Source organism: Bos taurus, chromosome 16 (genome assembly GCF_002263795.3).
Source record: "Bos taurus isolate L1 Dominette 01449 registration number 42190680 breed Hereford chromosome 16, ARS-UCD2.0, whole genome shotgun sequence".
Lineage (NCBI taxonomy): Eukaryota > Metazoa > Chordata > Mammalia > Artiodactyla > Bovidae > Bos > Bos taurus.
The window spans coordinates 63,551,808-63,574,521 of NC_037343.1; the positions used below are offsets into that span (position 1 = coordinate 63,551,808).

At 42.5% G+C, this 22,714-nt stretch overlaps 1 protein-coding gene and 1 long non-coding RNA gene across 9 annotated transcripts in view; one reads left to right on the plus strand and one right to left on the minus strand.

Moving 5' to 3' along the window:
- Positions 1 to 22,714, plus strand: part of RGSL1 (regulator of G protein signaling like 1) — a 59,840-nt gene that overhangs the window by 7,764 nt on the left and 29,362 nt on the right. For 7 of the 8 annotated variants that reach the window (XR_009490750.1, XM_059875327.1, XM_059875328.1 and 4 more), the window contains exons 4-10: positions 881 to 1,010; positions 2,823 to 2,927; positions 3,961 to 4,122; positions 5,199 to 6,166; positions 14,606 to 14,668; positions 15,106 to 15,328; positions 18,610 to 18,717. Coding sequence is in view for 7 of the 8 variants with exons in the window: in XM_059875327.1 (XP_059731310.1) it covers positions 881 to 1,010; positions 2,823 to 2,927; positions 3,961 to 4,122; positions 5,199 to 6,166; positions 14,606 to 14,668; positions 15,106 to 15,328; positions 18,610 to 18,717 (1,759 nt within the window). In the remaining variant the exon portion in view is untranslated. The remainder of the gene's footprint in view (positions 1 to 880; positions 1,011 to 2,822; positions 2,928 to 3,960; positions 4,123 to 5,198; positions 6,167 to 14,605; positions 14,669 to 15,105; positions 15,329 to 18,609; positions 18,718 to 22,714) is intronic. The other variant, NM_001192209.2, reaches the window with a different exon arrangement.
- LOC132342490 (uncharacterized) lies at positions 6,074 to 15,179 on the minus strand. The gene is made up of 3 exons (XR_009490899.1): positions 12,672 to 15,179; positions 7,264 to 7,365; positions 6,074 to 7,187 (listed from the first exon to the last, which is right to left on the minus strand). It is a non-coding gene; the product is annotated as an uncharacterized lncRNA (long non-coding RNA).

Genomic DNA, 22,714 nt, shown 5'->3' on the forward strand with positions numbered 1-22,714 from the left:
CCTCCAGGGGATCTTCCCAACGAGTATAGCTCAAGTCAAGATGATGCTTGACAGTTTCTAATGACTACTTGACCACGGGGCGTATATTTTCCCCCAGTCTTTTTTTTTTTTTAATACGTTTTTTCCTTGTCCTTGTCCACTGTCTTTCTCTCCTCCCCCTTCCTGTTCTCCTTTTCTACTCTGTAGACCTTGGACTCAGCAATGCCTCCCTCATGCCCTTTTTGTGACAGGTGGGATCAGAACGATCACACTAAGCACTAAGCCATGCTCACAGCAAAGTTCTATTTTTCTCTGGGATCTGGATTGCTGAGGAAGACACTGCACTCTGATTCTTATGCATGTGTTTGTTTTCCCAAGGAGAATCCCAACACTTAAAAATTTTATCTTCTTATCCCATCCCTGGGGATTTTTGATCCTTTGGGTATTCCTCTCTTACTTATATGGTATGTGTCAGTCTTTGTGTGCTTTTGTACGTGTTGTGCAGTTGATATGGGTTGGGAGCTTGTGAAAAGTTGGAAGTGTGCTTACAAAGAAGCAAGTTGAGTAGAGTTATGACTTGATACCACAGACCAAAATCTCTTCTGATTCTCCTCTATCAAGCAAAGCTTAAGACTGTGTCATTGCCCTGTTTTTGTTTTTTACTTAGGTCTTTTCTTAACCTCACTCAGGAATAAGATTTTTTTGATGAAGGAAAAAGTCTTTGCTTTCCTACCAATCCATTCACTCCTTTGAGAGCCTCTTAGATACTATTTTTAATCAACATGCCTCTGGGCCAAATATTACAAGCATAAGGTTATGTAATTGCTCCTTTTAATAAGCTGCATTTCTTAGCAATTCAGTTCCATTTCTCCTTTCTGTTCCTATTTTGTTTGGACTCTAGATTGCAAAGTACAAAGGATTATTGACCTGGTTGGAAAAATATCGATTACCTTTCTTCTGTAAAGCCAACTTATGTTTCCATTACATTCTCTGTCAGGAGTTCATCAGTTTCATTAAGTCCCCAGAAGGAGGTAAGCATGTGGGGGCATGTGTGTATAGACACATGGGGAGCTGGGTGCAAACCATCCGAAGTCTCTCAGTCCTACAAATACTGGCTGCCTTTACAGCCTGAGATGTGTGGGTGGCTTAGCCTGCATTGTGGCAATAGGTGATATCTTAGGCTGAGAAATTGGTACCAAGAACAAGAAACAGGAGTTAGTTGGGCTGGGCTATTTGTCTCACTGCAGCTAAGAATGAGAGAGGTAATGATGGCCAAAATGCCTATAATACGTTCAAAATCAAAGGTAGCTCACCACCTTCATTGCTATCACCTGGCCTAGGCCACCGTCATTTCTCACCTGGCTGTTTTTTTTTTTTTTTTTTTTACTTCTTATTTTATTTTGGGATATAGCCAATTAATAATGTTGTGATAGTTTCGGGTGGACAGCAGAGGGCCTCAGTCATACAAATACATGTATCCATTCTCCTCCAAGCTCTCCTCCCATCTAGGTTGCCACATAACATTAAACAGAATTCCATGTGCCGTATAATAGGTCCTTGTTGGTAATCCATTTTAAATATAGCAGTGTGTGCATGTCCGCCCCAAGCTCCGTAACTATCCCTTCCCTCCATCCTTCCCCACTGGCAACCCTAAGTTTGCCTTCTGCCTGCCTCACTTGGCTATTGACATCATCTCTGAATCAGTCTCCTAGCTCGCTCTCTTGTTCTCTTCTCCCAGCAGCCAGGGTGAGCCTTTTAAAACTTCCTTTAGATCATGTCACTCCTCTGCTCGCTGTCCCTTCCCACCACCACCACCACCAATGGCTCCCATTTCAATCTGAAATCCAGAGCCCCTGAAATGCCTTTCCAGGTCCTAGAGACCTGGCCCCATTTCCTTTCTGATCTCATCTTTTCCTACTTCTCCGTGGTTCATTCCATTCCAACCACTTTGTCCTCTGCAGTTCCTCACACATACTGGGCACATTTGCATTTCAAGGCTTTGCACTGGCTGTTCACTCTGCCTGGGCCGATGCTCCTCCAATATATTCACATTGGTGCCCCTCCTTCACCTTAAATTTCTGTGCACTTCTCACCTCCTCAATGAAAGCTAGCCTGGGAGCCCACGGCCCACCCATCCAGCCCCTGCCCAGCTTTACCTATACCCTCCTTTCCTCCTTCATTTCTTCCTATAGTGCTTATAACCTTCAGCCTTACTAGAAAATGTATTTATTATGCTTATCGTTTGTTGTCTGTCTCCTTTGCTAGAATATAAGCTCATTGAGGATGGGGATTTTTGTTCTGTTTGCAGATGTATCCCAAATACCTAGAATGGTACCCAGCATTTAGTAGGCCTATAATAAATGCTTGTTGAAAGAATGAATGAATAAAATTTTCACCTAGGGTTGAACTGATAACTTGACTCAGCTCAACTAGCCAAAGCAAACTAGGGAAAGTGACAATTTGGGAAATCCCATTGAGTAAAATATTGTAACAAATCGCCCATTTACTCATCTCCCTCCTTCAACACATGTATTGGAAAACCTGCTGTCAGGTGGGGACCATGGAAGGCCAGGGGCCTTGTCTGGAGGGTGATTTTGATCTGTGGATTGTACGTATGCTTGTAGGTACGCCCCTCCCCCCGCCCCATGTCACTCAATATGTGTCACTAGAGGGCCTGGGTCTGGCTTCAAAAGCACCACGTAGTCAGAGCCCTACTCATCTCACTGGCCACCATTTCTCCTCACTCCCGTAGAGTGAATGGGAGTCTGGCCATGTGCCAGGCTGAGAGAGGGGCTGGGGGAAGAGCTCATTCTCAATCTCTTACCATGGACTTTTCCTGGCAGCCAAGATGATGAGATGGCAAAAGGCAGACCAGTGGCTACTCGAGAAATGCATTGGCGGGGTCAGAGGGATGTGGCGCTTCTATACCTACCTCAAGGGCAGTGCAGGTGGGTTCTTAGAGTTGTTCCTGGGGCCTTTGCAAGTTCTTAACAGCTTCCAGGATACCCTGGAGCAGTTCTACTGCTGCTACTAACAGTTCTGTGTATCTATGGTGAATACAAAAAGTGCTTTGTAACACAGCTTGGGTAGAAGTCTTTGGAAACTGGGGTCTATCGTGTAGGTTATGGCAAAAGCACTCAGAGTCCCTTTCATTCATTCATTCATTTAACAATGTTTATTGAGCACCACTGTATGGCAGCCACTGCGCTTGCAGGTGGGGATACAAAGGTGAACAAGAGCCCTAAGTCCCTGCTTCCTGAAGCTGCCGTGACAGTGGGGAGACAGACAAGGAACAAGTATACACACAAATCCCTGTAGCAAAAGTGCTTTCTGTTCTACTGGGTCCAGTAGGTGATGAGTCTAGGAGGCTGGCAGTGAATACTAGCTGACATTCCAGTTCAGCATCATTAAATTTGACACAGGAACAAATCTTAGTATAAAGGTGAAATTCTGGATTTCCAGGGGTCAGGCAGGGAAGAATTAGACAGATTGTCTTATAGTTTGTCATTCAGACTTCAGCCCTGGCAAAGCTGTAAAGTGGGGAATGTAGTCCTTGGCACCTTTGGGCTCCAGTATCCTTCTGCAGGCTGCTCCGGGTCCATGATCTAAGAAATGTTCTTTTTACGCTGATCTTTATTTTTTGGACAAAACTTGAATGTCTAACGATCTACTCTCATGTGGTTTTTCCTAAACTGACAGTTTTTCTAACACTCCCCCCCCAAAAAAAAAAATCATGAAAGAGTCCTACCCATTAAGTCCCTTTTCTCTATGTCTCCCATCAGCTCCTGCATTAGGACATTTCTGGAAATGATCCCTTAAGCCAAAGGAGTGGCTCAAGGTGATGTTGGAGGCAGTAGAGCAAGCAGGTGGGGGTGGAAGTGGGGTGGGGGTGTCAGCTGCCGCACTCAGATACAGCCACTGGAGGGGCAAGCCTGGGGTGCAGCTCAGTCTGATCTATAGGTGATCCTGTCTGATCCATAGGTGAAGAACTGGTGGATTTCTGGATTCTTGTTGAGAAGATTCTGAGCATAGATGAGATGGACCTGGAAGTGAGAAACCACTACCTTTCCCTCCTCTTTGTGCTGAAGGCCACCCATCTGCAGGAAAGCTCACGGGTGGTGACTCTCTGCAACATGAACATCAGTAAGAATCATAAAGCATATCTGAGGTGAAATCCCTGGGGGATGCAAGAAAAAATCAGTCCAATGTCTGATAGTCCTCAGTCCCTTGCCTTGCAGACTGCTCCTCTCTCCATTAGGGATGCCAGTGGGAACCCCAACCCTTAACAGTGAACAGTTGAGAGAGACAGTTGGCCGTAAGCTGGTATGTGCCCCTTCCTGAGATGTTGCTTGTTAGTGAAGGTTAGCTGGAAAGAGTGAAGGGGAACTGGGACAAGGTAATTGAACAGTTCCTGCACTTGCTAAGCCTGCATGGCTTGTTTTGTGGGGTTTTGTTGTTGTTGTTGTTGTTGTTTTCTTTTGTTTTCAATTAGGGTTCTCTAGAACAAACCATAGTCCACAGGCCAGATGCAGTGCATGTGGCCTATGAGCTAAGACTGTTTTTTTTTATTTTTAAAAGCTTAAAGAAGACTGTACAACAGAGACTATAAATGGCTCACAAAGCCTAAAATATTTACTAACTCTTTATATTAAAAAAGTTTGCCAACTCCTTCTCTAGAACATCAAATTCATTCAAATGTATTTATTTATTAAGTGAGGAGGCATTCCTAACCCCAATACAAATGATGTGCTCCAGAAGCTGCAGTATTTGGGGTTAGTCACACTCCTCTCTATTTATATAGATACTTGGGAATTGATGATATTAAAATCAGGGCTAGTCAGGACTTTACCAAATTATCCAGACCAAACTCCTTCCTTTAGTCAGATCTAACTTTGAGAAATTCCACTCAGAGGTACATGTTTCTTGTTCTTAAACATATTTGCTGGTACCACTTGCTTTTCTTTACAATAATGTTCAGTAGTCTAAAAAGTAACTTGAGGAATCCCACAAAATGGTTATTTCTCTGGGGAAGAAGCAAGGTGATCAGAGTAATAAGGGGTCATTGTGTGTTGAACAAACCCTAGAATCATGTTCACTTTATCTCTGACCTGTCTAGGGTTGCATGAGGAATGAATGAAACACAAAAACATTTGGAAAAATTAAAAAACCTAACTATCCCCACATCATTTTCATCCTCTCTCTCTCTTTATTTTTTCCAGAGGCCCTCCTGAACCTGTCCATCTGGCATCCCAACCAGTCAACCACCAGAAGGGAGATCCTGAGCCACATGCAAAAAGTGGCCCTGTTCAAACTCCAGAGCTATTGGCTCCCCAACTTCTACACCCACGCCAAGACAGTCATGGCCAAGGAGGAATCGTGCCAGGCTCTGATGCAGGAATACGAGACTCGCCTGTACAGTATCTGCTATACCCATGAAGGAGGGCTCCCTCTGAATATGAACATCAAGAAGGCCCACCAACCCCAGAAGCACTACTCAAGCAGGAAGATCAAGAGGAAGATGTGGCACTTGATAGACTGTGGCTCGTGGTCCCTGGAAATGGATACCAATCCAGATACCAACACAGTGCCCCCCCCGGAGCTGGATTCTCAAGACAAGGTGGTCATACAAAAGCCTTTCCCAAAAGAGGCCTCTTCAAAAGACAGAATCATTAGTTCCCCAGAAAAGGATGTTCTCTATGCCAGGAAGTCCAATGTGAAGAAGAAAGCCAAGAGCCACCTCCACATGGAGGGCCTCTTTGAGACAGCGTTCTCAACCCACCTGAGGACTGTCACCCCCATCATCAATTACTCCTCCCACGTGACCATCAAGAAGGCCGTGAAGCAGAACCTCTCCTTGGGGTACACCCACTGGGCCCTGTGTGCAGATGCCTGTGCAGGGAGTCCCTTCCGGGACCACCTGAAGAAGCTAAATTTGAAAGTGGAGATCCAACTCTTGGACCTCTGGCAGGACCTGCACCATTTCCTCTGTGTCCTGATGAGTAACAGGAAGACTGGGAAAGCCATCTTTCGGCACATGCTGGGCAACAGGATCTGTGAGCTCTACCTGAATGAGCAGATTGGTCCATGCCTGCCGCTCAAATCCCAAACCATTGAAGGCCTGAAGGAGATGCTGCCTTCTGGGGATGTGAACCCCTGGATTCCCAGAACCCAGAAGGAGATATGCAAGGTAGGCCATGCATCACAGAAATGGGTTGGTATCTGGAAGATTAGGTCAAGACTTACCAAAAATCCTACCTGGTCATCTGTACTGACTAACTTAATGATTTAACTACCCACACAATACGTATCAATGAGTTGGTTGATTGCTTATGAGTAAGTTATATAAATTCCCAAGAAGTAGCCAGAACCCCAAAGTAGGATGAAGGTGGAAGAACAGTCACTACCCACCTTTTATTTCTTCTTCAATTCCCCCTGATATGGAGTCTCCCAATCTCAGACTCTTCTATTGAAGGATGTTTTAAGAACTCTGAGCCAAATGTCATGAATCAAAATACAGGGTCTCCCTTTCCTAGACTAGCCATCATGGAAATGGCCAAGTGGGAGGATTTATTCTTATCCCAAAACATTAGATAAAAGCATGGGGCTATCCTAGACACCCACAGGAAGTAATAGGTTGACTATTTTCAAAACCTTGGCAGAAAACAAGTGGCTGAGCCAAATTGAGGAGAGAGCTCAATAAAAAGGGACTACTTACAAAGAAGGGTAGGAAAACCACAGGGCCACTAAGGTGCGTTGGAAGTTGTGCTGGACTAGTAAAGGAACCAGGGTTAGAACCCAGGAGTTCTTGGCTCTAAGTCCAGCACAATTTCCAATGCACCTTAATTATCCAGGATTGCACATCTGGGCAATGTTGGATGAGATCTGTCCAGGGGGTGCACAGTCAAAGCTGTCTGCACAGTTCCCGAGTAGAAGTTCCAGAGCCCTCTCCCTACCTGCCCCACCCTTTGTGGAGGCATTTGGAACTAGATGGAGGCTTAGATAGGCTGTGTTTCTGCATCAGCACATCCGCACAGCAAAGCTCCCTCCCTTGGCCTTTGGTCTGCTGCAAAGATATTAAAAGTATTTATATTATTAGACAATGCTGGGCTATCACAGTTTCTAAGATTAAAAATCTTGATATCATTTATGACTCACCTCTTTGTCTCACACTTGTGTCTAGTCTGTGGGTGAATTCAGTTGGTCCAACCCTGAAAATAAGCAAAATCTGATATTCCTCCCTTCACCTGTTATAACCACTCTTATCCAAGCTCTGTCCAAACTCACCTGGTTCACTGCAATGGCTTCCTGGCTGATGCCTCTGGATCTGCTCTTGACCCTCAGCAGATCCATTTCCACACTGGCCACAACGTAAGTTGTGTGATTTAACTGAAAATAAAAGTGAGGACATTGAAGACAGATGGCTGTCTCCAGTAAAAGCCAAAGTCCTTGCTAAAACCAACAAGGCCTGCAGTGTCTGTCCTCTGCCTCTCCTCTCTGGCTTCACCTTCCTCTGCCCCCATGCTCATCACTTTGGTCATGCCAGACACATGCCAGCTCAGCCGCGCTGCTCCCGCTGCGTGTAATGTGTGGATCCCCGTACGACTGAGTCCCTGCCTCCCTCAGGTTTTTGCTCAAGTCATCTCAGTGAGGCCTTACTTGCCCACTTTACATAAAACTTCAGCCCTATCCCCATTTTACTTTTTCCTTAGCACTTACCGTGATCTGGAGCCATGTATGTATCCTTCCACACATACATACACACACTTCGTGTGTATGCATGTATAATCCTTATAATGTACATGTATGCATTTGTGTGTACAGTGTCCATCTGTTATATACACATATACTTGTATTATATTTTAAATAAATGCACAATATGTATGTATGTTATATACGTGTGTGTTATAGAGATAGATTTTTTTTAACTTATCTTGCTTCTTTTCCTTCTCCTCATGAGGGCAGAGGTTTTCATGTTTTGTCACTAGTCTCCAAGCATCTAGAAAGCTACTGGCAGTGTAGTGTTGAGTGCTCAATAGTACTTTCAGCAGTCATTTGTTGAATCAATTAATCCCAACTGGAGATGATCCTTACTTTGGGCTTTGCTCAGGGCAATATTTTCTGGTTTGAGACACTTGTTTCTGTAAGAACTCTCATTTTCATCCACCCGTTCAACCATCCTCCAATTATCCAGTTACCTTTTGTTGAATACTGATAGCATGCCAGCTAATATACGTCTATTTCCTAACTTCTGATTCGCTTACGTGAAAACAGAATCCATGTGGAATATAGGGGAAGTTTTAAATCCTGGTTTTATCACCATTTGGCTAGGTGGTCTTGAACAAACTAGGAAGTCCAAATTCTTTAGTTTTCCTAGGTCTCTTTGTCCTCAGACGTAAAATGAGAATTGGGATAAAATCATATTTTGTTATTATATTTGTGAATTCAATAAATTTATAGAAATGTTGAGGATACTATACTGTAAAAGGCAAATAAATGAAAAGGGAAAGATGTGGAAGACAGCATCAGCCTTAAAGCAGCTCTTGTTTTCTAACCAGAGAAAGGAAGATTGAGAGACAGTGCTGAAGATGTCAGGGATATGGAATTTCATAGACAAGGAGACCAACAATGATGACAAGAAATTAAACTGGAAGTTCCTTAATTAAGAGAAAATCTAATGGAAAATAGATTCACAGTTACCAGGGGCTGGGGGCAAAGAAAATGGGGAATTGTTGCTTAATTAGTACAGGATTTCCATGTGGGGTTATGAAAAAGTTTTGGAAATAGACAGTGGTAATAGCTGTATAATATATAATGCATGTAATTAATGCCTCTGAATTGTACATGTAAAAAAATGGTTGAAATGGCAAATTTCATGTTATATATATATTTTACAACAATAAAACGTTTCCTTTTCAAAGAGAAGAAGTAAGATTGGAGACACAAAGGGCATTGAGTTCTAGTGACGAGAGCAGACAGCTGTGGATTTGAAGGCCAACTTCTCCACTTTCAAATTGTTTTATCTGAGGTAGAGGGCTGTGGGGCCCTTTGTCCTTGCCTCCTCAACATTACAATGGGGATCGCAACAGCCCCCTCAGAGAAAGGCACTGTGTGCGCAGCGTCTGACAAGTGGTGGCTCACAAACGTTCATCCTCTTAACGCCCCTTAATCAGATCCATAGAACCTTAGCATCAGAGGAAGCCCTGGAGGTTCCCTCAGCTTCCACTCTCATTGTACAGATGACAGAGCAAGGTCTAAGGTCTCACTGTGGTCTCCTGGCAAGTGCAGAGCCAGCATCCAGATTCCCCTAGTCTGCTGCAAAGCCAGCAAACTCCAGTCCTGGAGCCAAATCCAGCTTACCTCATGTATTTACATAGCCAGCGAGCTAAGACTGGTTTTACACCAATATCTTTACTAGACAGGTTGTTGCTGCTGTGGGTTTTGGGGGATGGTTTTTTTGGGGCTGTTGTAGCCTTGTGGAATCTTAGTTTCTCTGATCAGGGATTGAACCCCTGCCTTCTGCAGTGAAAATGTGGAGCCTTAACCACTGGGCTGCCAGGGAACTCCCTGGTTTTACATTTTGTAACAGTAGGAAAAAAACATCAAAAGAAAAATGCGTCAGATCACATGGGTGTTATACAAAATTCAAATTTCTGTGTCCATAAATAAAGTTTTATTACAACATACCCATGCTATTCCAAATCCTGAAAGATGATGCTGTGAAAGTGCTGCACTCAATATGCCAGCAAATTTGGAAAACTCAGCAGTGGCCACAGGACTGGAAAAGGTCACTTTTCATTCCAATCCCAAAGAAAGGCAATGCCAAAGAATGCTCAGCTACCGCACAATTGCACTCATCTCACACGCTAGTAAAGTAATGCTCAAAATTCTCCAAGCCAGGCTTCAGCAATATGTGAACCGTGATCTTCCTGATGTTCAAGCTGGTTTTAGAAAAGGCAGAGGAACCAGAGATCAAATTGCCAACATCCGCTGGATCACAGAAAAAGCAAGAGAGTTCCAGAAAAGCATCTGTTTCTGCTTTATTGACTATGCCAAAGCCTTTGACTATGTGGATCACAAGAAACTGTGGAAAATTCTGAAAGAGATGGGAATACCAGACCACCTGACCTGCCTCTTGAGAAATTTGTATGCAGGTCAGGAAGCAACAGTTAGAACTGGACATGGAACAATAGACTGGTTCCAAATAGGAAAAGGAGTTCGTCAAGGCTGTATATTGTCACCCTGTTTATTTAACTTATATGCAGAGTACATCATGAGAAACGCTGGACTGGAAGAAACACAAGCTGGAATCAAGATTGCCAGGAGAAATATCAATAACCTCAGATATGCAGATGACACCACCCTTATGGCAGAAAGTGAAGAGGAACTCAAAAGCCTCTTGATGAAAGTGAAAGTGGAGAGTGAAAAAGTTGGCTTAAAGCTCAACATTCAGAAAACAAAGATCATGGCATCCGGTCCCATCACTTCATGGGAAATAGATGGGGAAACAGTGGAAACAGTGTCAGACTTTATTTTTCTGGGCTCCAAAATCACTGCAGATGGTGACTGCAGCCATGAAATTAAAAGACGCTTACTCCTTGGAAGGAAAGTTATGACCAACCTAGATAGCATACTCAAAAGCAGAAATATTACTTTGCCAACAAAGGTTCGTCTAGTCAAGGCTATGCTTTTTCCTGTGGTCATGTATGGATGTGAGAGTTGGACTGTGAAGAAGGCTGAATGCTGAAGAATTGATGCTTTTGAACTGTGGTGTTGGAAAGACTCTTGAGAGTCCCTTGGACTGCAAGGAGATCCAACCAGTCCATTCTGAAGGAGATCAGCCCTGGGATTTCTTTGGAAGGAATGATGCTAAAGCTGAAACTCCAGTATTTTGGCCACCTCATGCGAAGAGTTGACTCATTGGAAAAGACTCTGATGCTGGGAGGGACTGGGGACAGGAGGAGAAGGGGACGACAGAGGATGAGATGGCTGGATGGCATCACTGACTCGATGGAAGTGAATCTGAGTGAACTCCGGGAGTTGGTGATGAACAGGGAGGCCTGGCGTGCTGCGATTCTTGGGGTCGCAAAGGGTCGGACATGACTGAGTGACTGATCTGATCTGATCTGATGCCCATTTGTTTATGTGCTGTCATGTGCTACAACTACACAGTTAAATCATTGCAATAGACAGTTTGGTCTGTGGCCCACACAGACTAAAATATTTGCTATCTAACTCCTTACACACTGTCCTGAGGAGAGGCCAAGAAAGTACCCAGTGATGGACAAACTCAATTCTGAAGGAAACTCTTAACATTCTAACTAAAAAGAACTATAGAAAAATAAAAATAGTAGGTTAAATTTTAAAAAACAATCATGGTGTTTTTAGATATTATTTTACTTATTATTAGATAATTGATAGGAGAAATCTGCTGGCTGCCTAATGGGGGTTCCTGTGTAGGTTACCATTATTTTTCCCTCTGGCTTCATTTAAAAGTCTTTGTCATCAAATTTGGACAGTTTTAAAACAATGTGTTTTGGAGAATATCCTTTTGTGCTGAGGCGTGATGATTAGGTATTCTCTTAGCTTCATGAACTTGTATATCCAGTTCCTTCCCCAGGTTTATAGTATTTCTTTAAATAAACTCACTGCTCCCTTTCCCTTCTTTTCTCCTTCTGGGATATGCTTTATGTTGCCCTTCCTAATGAAATCACATAGCTCTTGTAGAAACTCTTGTCCTTTTTCTACCTCATCCTCCTCCTCTTCTCCTTTTTCTTCTTCTTTTTAAGTTCTTAGTTCTCTCTCTTCTCTCTGGATCATTTCTGGATTTCTATCTTTGAGTGTGCTAATCTTCTCTTCAATAGAGTCTGCTCTATTTTCAGTGCTTTTTTCCCTTTTTTCCTTAGCCATGCCATGTGGCTTATAGGACTTTAGCTCTCCAACCAGGGACTGTACTGGGCCCACAGCAGGGAAAGCATGGAGTCCTAAACCACTTGACTGCCAGGGAATTCCCTCCAGTGCTTTCTAATGCATTCGTCATCTCATTTATCGAGTTCTTCAGGTTCAGAATTTTTGTTTGATTTTTTTTTTTAGAGTTTCAGTCTCTTTGGTAAAGTATTCCTCTGTTCAGTAATGTTATTCCTGAACTCATTGAATTGCTTTTCTGATTTTTTCTTACAGCTCACTGATTTTCTTCATGATACGATTTTGAATTCTCAGATTGTAATATTTCATGACTTCAGTGGAGACATGGTTTCTGGAGAACCATCATTTTCTTTTAATGATACCGTGTGACTGTGTTCTTCATAGTGCTTGATAAGTTGTTCCTCTGCCAATGCATTTGAATATTAGTAGCAAACATCCTTATTTAGGTAAAGGTTTAAAACTTGATTATAACAATTCAAAGGGCTTCCCTGGTGGCTCAGAGGTAAAGAATCCACCTGTCAATGGAGGAGATACGGGTTCGATCCCTGAATTGGGAAGATACCCTGGAGAAGGAAATGGCAACCCTCTCCAGTACTCTTGCCTGGAGAATTCCAGGCTACAGTCTGGCAGGCTACAGTCCATGGGGTCACAAAAGAGCTGTTACATGACTTAGCGACGAAACAACAACAATTCAAAACGTTGGTACTTAGAGGCTTTTCTTTTGTTTCTTAGTAGGAGGTGATACAGCACAAGTTTTCGCTTTCTCTTACCTGAGTGCCTCTGGCTGTGTTTGAGATCTGGCACTTTCCATCCTCCACCACTTCCGCTAGAGTTGCCACTGGTGTCCTCATGGTTGCTGCTTGCGCTTCCGGGGTGTCTGGTGCCTTGCTGCTGGTGGTACCACTGCTGTCACTGGCATCACTTCCTGGGGCACTGGGATGATGGACATCTCCACTGTGTCCAGGAACACCTGGATCAGGTGCCGGGAGGGAAGGGAGAGAATGAGCTGGAGTTGTGGATGCTTCTGCCAGTCCACCCATCTTTAGTGTACAGATGGGTGGACCCCGTGAGCATCCTGGTGTGTTGGACAGAGATGCATTTGTTGAATTGTGGGTGTTCACTAGTTGTAAATTGAAGGAGAGAGACAAGGGAGCATCTTCTACCATGATGCTGATGTCGCCACTCATAAATCTTTGAAACCTAAATAGACATCCATGGAATACTCATTTCACATGTTGATTTTTAATATTTGATACATATATATTTAGAGCTTATCCATCACTATGTTACATTATAGATTGCTATTATTCAATCACTGAGTTGAATTCTCTCAGGAATATACTTCACTTTGGTTTCCTCAGAAGCCAAGGAGATCTGATAAAGTTATTAAAACTCATGCTCTTAAACTCACCTTGGGCAATTTCTGGAGACAATCTTACGTTCCTTTTAAATTATTATAAGCAACTTATTGCCCGTAAAATAATGTCCAGACTACTTATCAAACCATTCAAGTTCCTTATATATAGTCCCAATCGGCCTTCTCTACCTCATTCCTTGCCATTGCCCCAGCCCTGAACTCTTTACCAGAAAGCTACAGCTCAGCCATCCTGGAATACTCATTGTTCTCATACATTTTCTTTCCCTTCTCTGTCTCTTTGCTTAATCTCTTCCAATTAGCTGAATGCTCTTTACTCCATGTCAGGATGGTGAGCTCCTACTTATACTGCAAGGTATAAATTTGTGATTTAATTCTTCTTGCCTTTATGAACTTTACTTGGATTTTCTGAACTCAAAACAGCTAATTAGTTCCTCTTCTCTGCTCCCAAAGAACTTTGTTCTCACCTCTATCATAGCATGAGTCATACTAGAAAGTGAACTCCTTGAGAACTAGGCTTGTAGCTTATTGGTCTCTGTATTTTCAGTCATGTGCACAGTGTCTGGAGTCACTCAGAAAATAGTCATCAAATCAATAAATGAATGAAAGTAAGCGCAGATAAATCAATCTAGCTAAGCACTGACTTGTGGGATTTTTTTGGTTGTTGTTTATTTGTTTGTTTTAATCTGATGAAGTATTCAAGTGGATAAGGTCTTCAAGTGGGAGACATTAAGAATAGACATACCAAAAAGAGACGCTTGGTTACCAGGACCCTTTTAAGAATTCAATGAGATAGTGCTTTACAAATGAATAAATAAGTATTAGATGTCAAATAGTTGCCCTTCAGTAAAGGATTTGTTGTTTCTCTTCTCAAAGTGAAAGTGAACATGTTAGTCGCTCAGTCGTGTCCGACTCTTTGCGACCCCATGGACTGTAGCTTGCCAGATTCCTCTGTCCATGGAATTTGCCAGGCAAGAATACTGGAGTGGATTGCCATTCCCTTCTCCAGGGGATCTTTCTGACCCAGGGATTGAACCCTGGTCTCCTGCACTGTAGGCAAACTTTTTACCATCTGAGCTACTAGGGAAGCCTCTTCTTAAGTAAATATCAATCACTGTTCTCTGAGATTCAGAGAGAGGCTGTGACGGAAGCTGTCATATTCAGAGAGGCAAAGGAATACTTCCTGGTTGGTCATGGCTAATGTTTGCTATTCCATATCTCCAAATTAGAGAATCCAGAATCTGCAGCCTTCTCTTCTCCCATGTGAATACTAGCAGGACAGAGGCAGCAAGCATCTCTTCATAATGCTTATTTGTATTTGGATTTCAGATCCTCAGCCCCTGGTATACTGAATTCCTGGATGAAGAGGACTACTGGTTTCTCGTTTTTACAGTAGGAGGGACTTTGAGTTGGGGAGGAATCATGAGGTTGAGGGAAGAAAAGGGAGTTACTGCTCTTTCAGAAGTGCTCTTTGTTAAAGTTAATGAAATGTTAAGTATTTTTCTATCAATTTTTCTATCTGGGGTTGATGGTCTCTGATGGTCTAAAGAGAAACCTCTCAAGGAAAAAGATCCAAGTGCATAAGCTCACTTTGAAGAAGTCACATTCATATAGAATTTCTCACTTATAGAGAAAGAGTTTGATTCGAAGATGTGTGGTATATATGGGGGGGGGTGTGTGTGTGTCTGTAAAGAAACAATAGTTCTTAACAAACTGAAAATAATCAGAGTCCATGTGACAGGGAGGCAAAGAAGGACCGAGCTGTAAAAATCTTGCTTCTGGCCTAGTTTCTATAGCAAATGCTGTCTGCTACCATCTCCTTCTCTTAGACTCAGAGCAGGCTCATCAGGACCAAGTGGCATAAAAAAGAATCTATAAGCAAAGAAGATATCATTCTTCTTTACAAGAGATTTGAGGAATCACTGGAGTTAAGCCAGGGTTTGGCTAACATGGAAGAAATGGAATCTATGCAATGGCAAAAGATAGCTACTGAGGATCTGAAGCAAGGTGGGTCCCTCCGGGTAGAAAGGAAGTCTCCAGTGTTTCTGGCAGGTAAGGTCAGTCACCATAATTTTTTTTTATACTTACATACAAGCAGCTGTGAAGTATTAGTATTTTAACTTTAAGTATTTACTATGTGTCAGCACTATGCAATGCAAAGGTGATAAAGAGGACCTCATTTGATCTTCCAAATAACATGTGAGGTAAGTACAGGATAACTGAGGCATAGAAAGGACAAGTTACATTTCCAAGGTCACACAGTAAGTGGCAGAGTCAAGATCTGAATCCAGACTGACTGACTGCAGAGGCCCCCACTGGCTCTGAAAGGGAACGAGAGAACTCAAGTTTGACCAGGCTCATGACCACCAAGACATCATCACAGTTATATAGTGATTACTCCATTTCATGCATCTGAAAAACATGTGCCATTCCTCCCCAGAATCAGGTCTAAGACATTTCTGTGAATATATTTTTAACAGCCACTCGCTTCCCCCAACATAACACACCAGCCACCCAGGCAGTGGAGAGCCTTGGTTAGGAACACAAGGCTCTGCTGTCCCACAGATCTGGGTTATATCCTAGCTCTGCTAGTGACTGTGTGAACCTGAACAATGTATTTAACCTATCTTCAAGCCCTGTTTCTCTCAACTGTAAAACGGGAATAATAGGCTTGTTGTGAAGATGACCCAAGACCATCCATGAAAGCTATTAACACAACATTTGGCAATAGTAAGAGTAGCCACTGTTGTTCAAATTGAACAAACTGCTTTAATTATCAGTGCTGAGGCAGTCAGAGTACTGCAATATTTCTCAAACTTCAAAGCACAATAAATACTTTTGACTTCATTTTGGGAAACATATACCTGTATATGTATGTGTGTGTATAAATATATATTAAAATTTTTTAACAAAGCAACACCTGTCCTTATTACATAAGATTATATACTCTCATACTCTCTATGTTATTCCATTTCATTTTGTAAAAACTGGTAATAACTGTTTTTTGACATTCTATTGAGTTATGACATATGTATTAGTAATCAGTTCAGTCACTCAGTCGTGTCTGACTCTTTGCAACCCCATGAATCACAGCACGCCAGGCCTCCCTGTCCATCACCAACTCCCAGAGTCCACTCAAACCCATGTCCATCGAGTTGGCGATGCCATCCAGCCATCTCACCCTCTGTTGTCCTCTTCTCCTCCTGCCCTCAATCTTTCCCAGCATCAGGGTCTTTTTCAAATGAGTCAGCTCTTCGCATCAGGTGGCCAAAGGACTGGAGTTTCAGCTTCAACATCAGTTCTTCCAATGAACACCCAGGACTGATCTCCTTTAGGATGGACTGGTTGGATCTCCTTGCAGTCCAAGGGACTCTCGAGAGCCTTCTCCAACACCACAGTTCAAAAGCATCAATTATTTGGCGCTCAGCTTTCTTTATAGTACAACTTTCACATCCATACATGACTACTGGAAAAACCAGAGCCTTGACTAGACAGACCTTTGTTGGCAAAGTAATGTCTCTGATTTTTAATATGCTGTCTGCTGCTGCTGCTAAGTCACTTCAGTCGTGTCCGACTCTGTGTGATCCCATAGACGGCAGCCACCAGGCTCCCCCATCCCTGGGATTCTCCAGGCAAGAACACTGCAGTGGGTTGCCATTTCCTTCTCCAATTCGTGAAAGTGAAGTTGCTCAGTCGTGTCTGACTCTTAGCGACCCCACGGACTGCAGCCTACCAGGCTCCTCCATCCATGGGATTTTCCAGACAAAGTACTGGAGTGAGGTGCCATTGCCTTCTCCGAATATGCTGTCTAGGTTGGTCATAACTTTCCTTCCAAGGAGTAAGCGTCTTTTAATTTCATGGCTGCAGTCACCATCTGCAGTGATTTTGGAGCCCACTTCATGGCAAATGGATGGGGAAACAGTGGTTGACTTTATTTTTTGGGGCTCCAAAATCACTGCAGATGGTGATTGCAGCCATGAAATTTGTAATCAAGATCTTTGAAAATTCATTTCCACCACTCCTTTGCTCTGTGAGATTTACCCTAAATCTCAGCACTCATAACACAAATGAGTGTTTTGACCTTGGTAGGCACAGTGCTGCTATTCTGCCATTGCCTATCAGTATCAGTTAAGTTGCTTAGTTGTGTCCAACTCTCTGCGACCCCATGGATACAGCACGCCAGACTTCCCTGTCCATCACCAACTCCTGGAGCTTACTCAAACTCATGTCCATCAAGTCGGTGATGCCATCCAACCATCTCATCCTCTGTCATCGCCTTCTCCTTCTACCTTCTATCTTTCCCAGCATCAGTGTCTTTTCCAAGTGAGTCAGTTCTTAGCATCAGGTGGCCAAAATATTGGAGTTTCAACTTCAGCATCAGTTCATATTCATCCTTCCAATGAATATTCAGGACTGATTTCCTTTAGGGTTGCCTGGGCAATGGCACCCCACTCCAGTACTCTTGCCTGGAAAATCCCACGGGCAGAGGAGCCTGGTAGGCTGCAGTCCATGGGGTCGCTGAGGGTCAGACACGACTGAGTGACTTCACTTTCACTTTTCACTTTCCTGCATTGGAGAAGGAAATGGCAACCCACTCCAGTGTTCTTGCCTGGAGAATCCCAGGGATGGGGAGCCTGGTGGGCTGCCGTCTATGGGGTCGCACAGAGTTGGACATGACTAAAGTGACTTAGCAGCTTAGCAGCAGCAATACCTCATTAAAACTTTTCTTGCTGCCTCAGCCTTACAGTCCCATCTCATTTTGAATACAGAAAGTCATTCCCTCCCAATTCACCATGCATGACTAGACATGATCTATAACTACCTTTAGAAAAAAATAATTCACTCTCAAAGGACAATTATTCACAACTATTGATATTCAGAGATATGAGTTGTCAATTCTGAAGGTAATTGTATCAAAATTTTTGGCGCAACAGCAGAATGTTTGAATGCATTTGCAGCTCCTCCCTATACCAGATGGGGTTTGAAAGGGTCCATATTCATTTGGATGGATTACTTCTAGTATACATGTTAACACTTAGTGCCTCTTCCAAAGTCATATCAGTTACCCTTAAGCAGAAAATTTCCACGGGTCAGGTCTCCCCAAGAAGGGCAAAAGCCCCCATTCTAGAGGATAGGGGAGGCAGTATTTTCTTGCTTCTGATTTGGCCTAGGAAACTTGTATTTCCTATATAGACATTCCAGTAAAACACTATTGTCCTACTTAAATAGCATTTTAAAGACAATACTTGCAAAAAAAAAAGAAAAAAAGTGCGTGAATCTTTGAAACCACAGTAGACAACAAGACTCCATTTTTGTTTTCCCCTATTTGATAGACATAGAGAAAATGGCCTTTGAGGAACTCTGTTATAAGTATCCAAAGGTGGCCATAGAGAAGATCAGTGAGGACTACAAAATATATTGTGAAAAAGTACCTCATATAGGTAAGTGTTTAAACTCAAGGATGGATGTGAGACAACCAGGTAAGAGAGAATCTCAAAACCACAAGAGGCATAAACCAAAAAAAGGATGGTCAGCAGAGAATGACCATGTCTGTCTTTTCTCCTACAAAGCCAAAGAAGGGCATCATGAAAGTCAGATGCAATTGTAAATGAATGAAGACGATGATGAAATTGTTAATTCCTACCTTCTTACTTATTTATCACTCTGGGGTTTTCAACAATACAGATTTGTCTCCTACCAAGATTTCTGGGGTCATAGTTTTGTGAAAGGAGATTTGTTGGGGGGTATGTTCTTAGAAATAACACCCATATGGGCATGAGGAAAGCAGAACTGGGCAGAGGTAGATGCTGAACTGTGAGGTAGTTATGATAAACATCAGCAGATCCTATAGGAAGCTCTAAAGCTAAGATAGCCCTTCAGAGTTGTCCCTCATTGAGGCAAGAAACTTGTACCTCCTCACTGACTCAAATGGGATGTGACTGACTTTGGGAGGACATAACCTTGGGTCAGGCAGTGCCCTTTGGCCAAAGACACTTCCAGAGAGGACCTCACCTGTGGCAGCAGCCAGTAACTCCAGGCAGCTGGGAAAATGAGTGCTTTGCTCCTAAAGAAATGAGCTAAGGCATGCACCGGAGCACTCAGTATTGTCCACTTACTTTGTAAGGAAATTTTACCCCATCTTGTAACAGTTCTTCCAGGGGTCTGGTGGCTTCCCTTCCTAGGGAACTTATGTAAGAAAGGCTGACACACACTATTACAGCTTGTCTGGAGATCACAACAAATACTCCTTTTCTCCTTGCTTTTCTGCTCGTGACAGATTCCTTCTATGGTTCTGCTAGTGGTTCTGCTGGTCTCAGGGGACTTACTTGGCAAGATAACCTAGACTTTCTGAGAGACATGAGCCCTTGATCATCATGACTTCTCAGGCTGTGGCTGCTCACCTGTTGCTTTACCATCACAATTGGACACGGGAATACCAAGAGGGCCAAGTGCATTCTGCACAGCCCCTGCTACGTAACTGGTGACCACAGTCAATGGCCCCGCCAGTGCAGTGACTCCTTTGCCTCCCTGCTAGCCTCTGGCATAAGGAACTTGAAGTGACTGAGCTCCTACTGTGTCCCTAGTCATAGCATTCCCACTCTGGGATCCTGGACCTCCAAGCTGGCACAGTCCAATACAGGAGCCACTAGTCCAATTGTGGCCATTGAGCTCTTGAAATATAGCTGGTACCAATAGGTTAAATAAAGCACATTACTAAAATTAATTTCACTCTTTTCCTTTTAGTTTTTTTAATTTGACTGCTAGAAATTTTAAATTTATATAATACATGTGGCTCCCATTATATTTCTATTGGACAGCGCTGGTCCAGATCCACAGAACCTTAAGTTGTAAAGATTAAACATTTCCCTAAGTAGGTCACCAAAACTGATGATAAATGGATCTCTTCTACTGTCATCCCTTGATTCTCATATTCAATATTTGACTCACTGGGGGCCACAGCTTCATATTATGGTCTTCGGTTTTTCCTGGAGAATGATGCCTCATTTTTCAAAAAGTATCATCTCCAAGCTGGTGTGACAGACAGCTAGACCTTCAAAAAATGGCTTTGTTACTCTACCAGGCCAGCAGCTCTCATAGGTGACAAAACTAGTGGATCCAACTACTGTATGCCCTTTGCCAATCCGCTTTACTGTAAGTGTGTCTCTTGATCAGAGGCAGTGTTACGGGGGATCCTATTCAGGGGATCAAACACTTCTAAGCCCCAAATATCAATGCTAGCTGAAACCTCACAGTTAGGAATACATGTCAGTTCCAATCCAATACAGCTGCCCCTTCCAGAATAAAAAGGTCCAATGTCATCAAATTGCCACCAAGTGAGTAGCTAGTTTTCCGTGAAGGATGTTGAAATATGTTAGTTTTAGTGTTTGTCTCTTGCTGGCAAGTTGAACATTTGGCAACATTGGTAGCTAAATCAGCCTTAATGAGTATGGGGCCCGTACTACTGGGTCCATACACAGCCTCCATCCGTTTCACCCACCTACTCTGTTCATGAGCTCTTTGTGCCAATGCTAGGGTAGACTGTGACAGACAGTGATTTCAGATGGACTGTGATACCAGACTTGCTGACATCAACTGGCTAAGTCCCTCCATCTTCTTGGTCCTTTAGTGCCTCTTTCTTAGTGGTTGTTTATTGATGGGCTTTGAGATACAATACGAAGATCTTCATATTTCAAATGTATATATATATTCTGATCATCTGTTTCTTTTTGTATGACTTTCGGTAAATTGTGCCTTTCAAGGAATTGATCCATTTCATCTATGTTTTCAAAATGTGACATGGAGTTGTTCTTAGTATTCTTTTCTTACCCTTTTTATATCTATGGTATCTGTAGTGATAGTCTTGCTTTCATTTCTGATACAAGTAATCTGTGTCCTCTCTCTGTTTTTCTTAGTCTAGCCAGAGACTTATTGATATTATTGATTTTTTCAAAGAACCATGTTTGTCTTCATTGATTTTCTCTATTGATTTCCTTACAATTTCATTGAATCCTGCTCTAAGTTCTATTATTTCTTCTCTTCTGCTTACTTTGGATTTTATTTGCTCTTCTTTTTTCACTTTCCTAAGGTAGAAACTTAGAGGATTGATTTAGATGATCTTTTTTCTATTTTTATATACGCATGAAATGCTATACATTTTCCTCTCATTGCTATTTTTCTCACCTCCCAAATTTTGATAAGTTGTGCTTTCATTTTTATTTAATTTAAAATACTTTAAAATTTTCTTCTTTGAGCCATGTGTTATTAGAAGTATGTTTTTAAATCTCCATGTGTTTTGAGATTTTCCAGCTATCTTTCTGTCAAGTGCTTTGTGGTCTGACAGCAGACGTATGGTTTCTATTCATTTAAATTTTGTAAGGTATGTGTATGGCCCAGAATGTGTTCAGCACCGGTAAATGTTTCACATGAGCTTCAGCAAAAAGTGTGTTCTACTGTTGTTTGATAAAATGGTTTGTAGCTATCTAGTTGATTGCTCCAGTTGATTGATGGTGTTGTTGATTTCAACTAGATCCTTATTGATATTCTGCCTGCTGGATCTTTCCATCTGTGACAGAGGAGTGTTGAAGTGTCCAACTTTGAAAGTGGATTTACATTTTCCTCCTTGTAGTTCTGTCGCACATAGAGCTCTTGTTTTGTTCACGCACGTGTATGTTAAAAATTGTTGTATCTTCTTAGAGAGTTGACCCCTTTATCATTATGTATATCTCTCCTTTCTCTGAAGACTGTTCTGTATAAAATTAATACTCTTCTTTAAAAAAAAAAAAAACTTACTTTTGGCTATGCTGGGTCTTCATTGCTGTGCACGGGCTTTCTCTAGTTGAGGCTAGTGGGGGCTACTCTCTAGTCGCAGCCTGTGGGCTTCTTATTGCCATGGCTTCTCATTGCAAAGCATGAGCTGTAGAGTGAGGGCTCAGTGGTTGTGGTGCATGGGCTTAGTTGCATGTGGAATCTTCCCCAACCAGAAATAGAACCTGTGTCCTCTGCATTGCCAAGCAGATTCTTAACCATTGAACTACTAGGGAAGTCCTCTTCCTTCCTTTTGACTAGTGTTGGCATAGCATATTTTTCTCTATCCATATACTTATAATCTATATGTGTTTTTATATGTAAAGTCAGTATATTCAGTAGCTAATATATAGTACTTAGTGCAGCACTTTAACAGCATCATCTTTTAGGATTTGAAATGGCTCAGCTGGAATTTCATCACCTCCACTAGCTTTGTTTGTAGTACGTTTCCTAGGCCCCACTTGATTTCACACTCCAGGATGTCTGGCTCTAGGTGTGACCACACCATCATGGTTATCCGGATCATTAAGACCTATTTGGTACAATTCTTCTGTGCATTCTTGCCACCTCTTCTTAATATCTTCTGCTTCTGTTTAGTCCTTGCCATTTCTGTCCTTTATTATGCCCATCTTT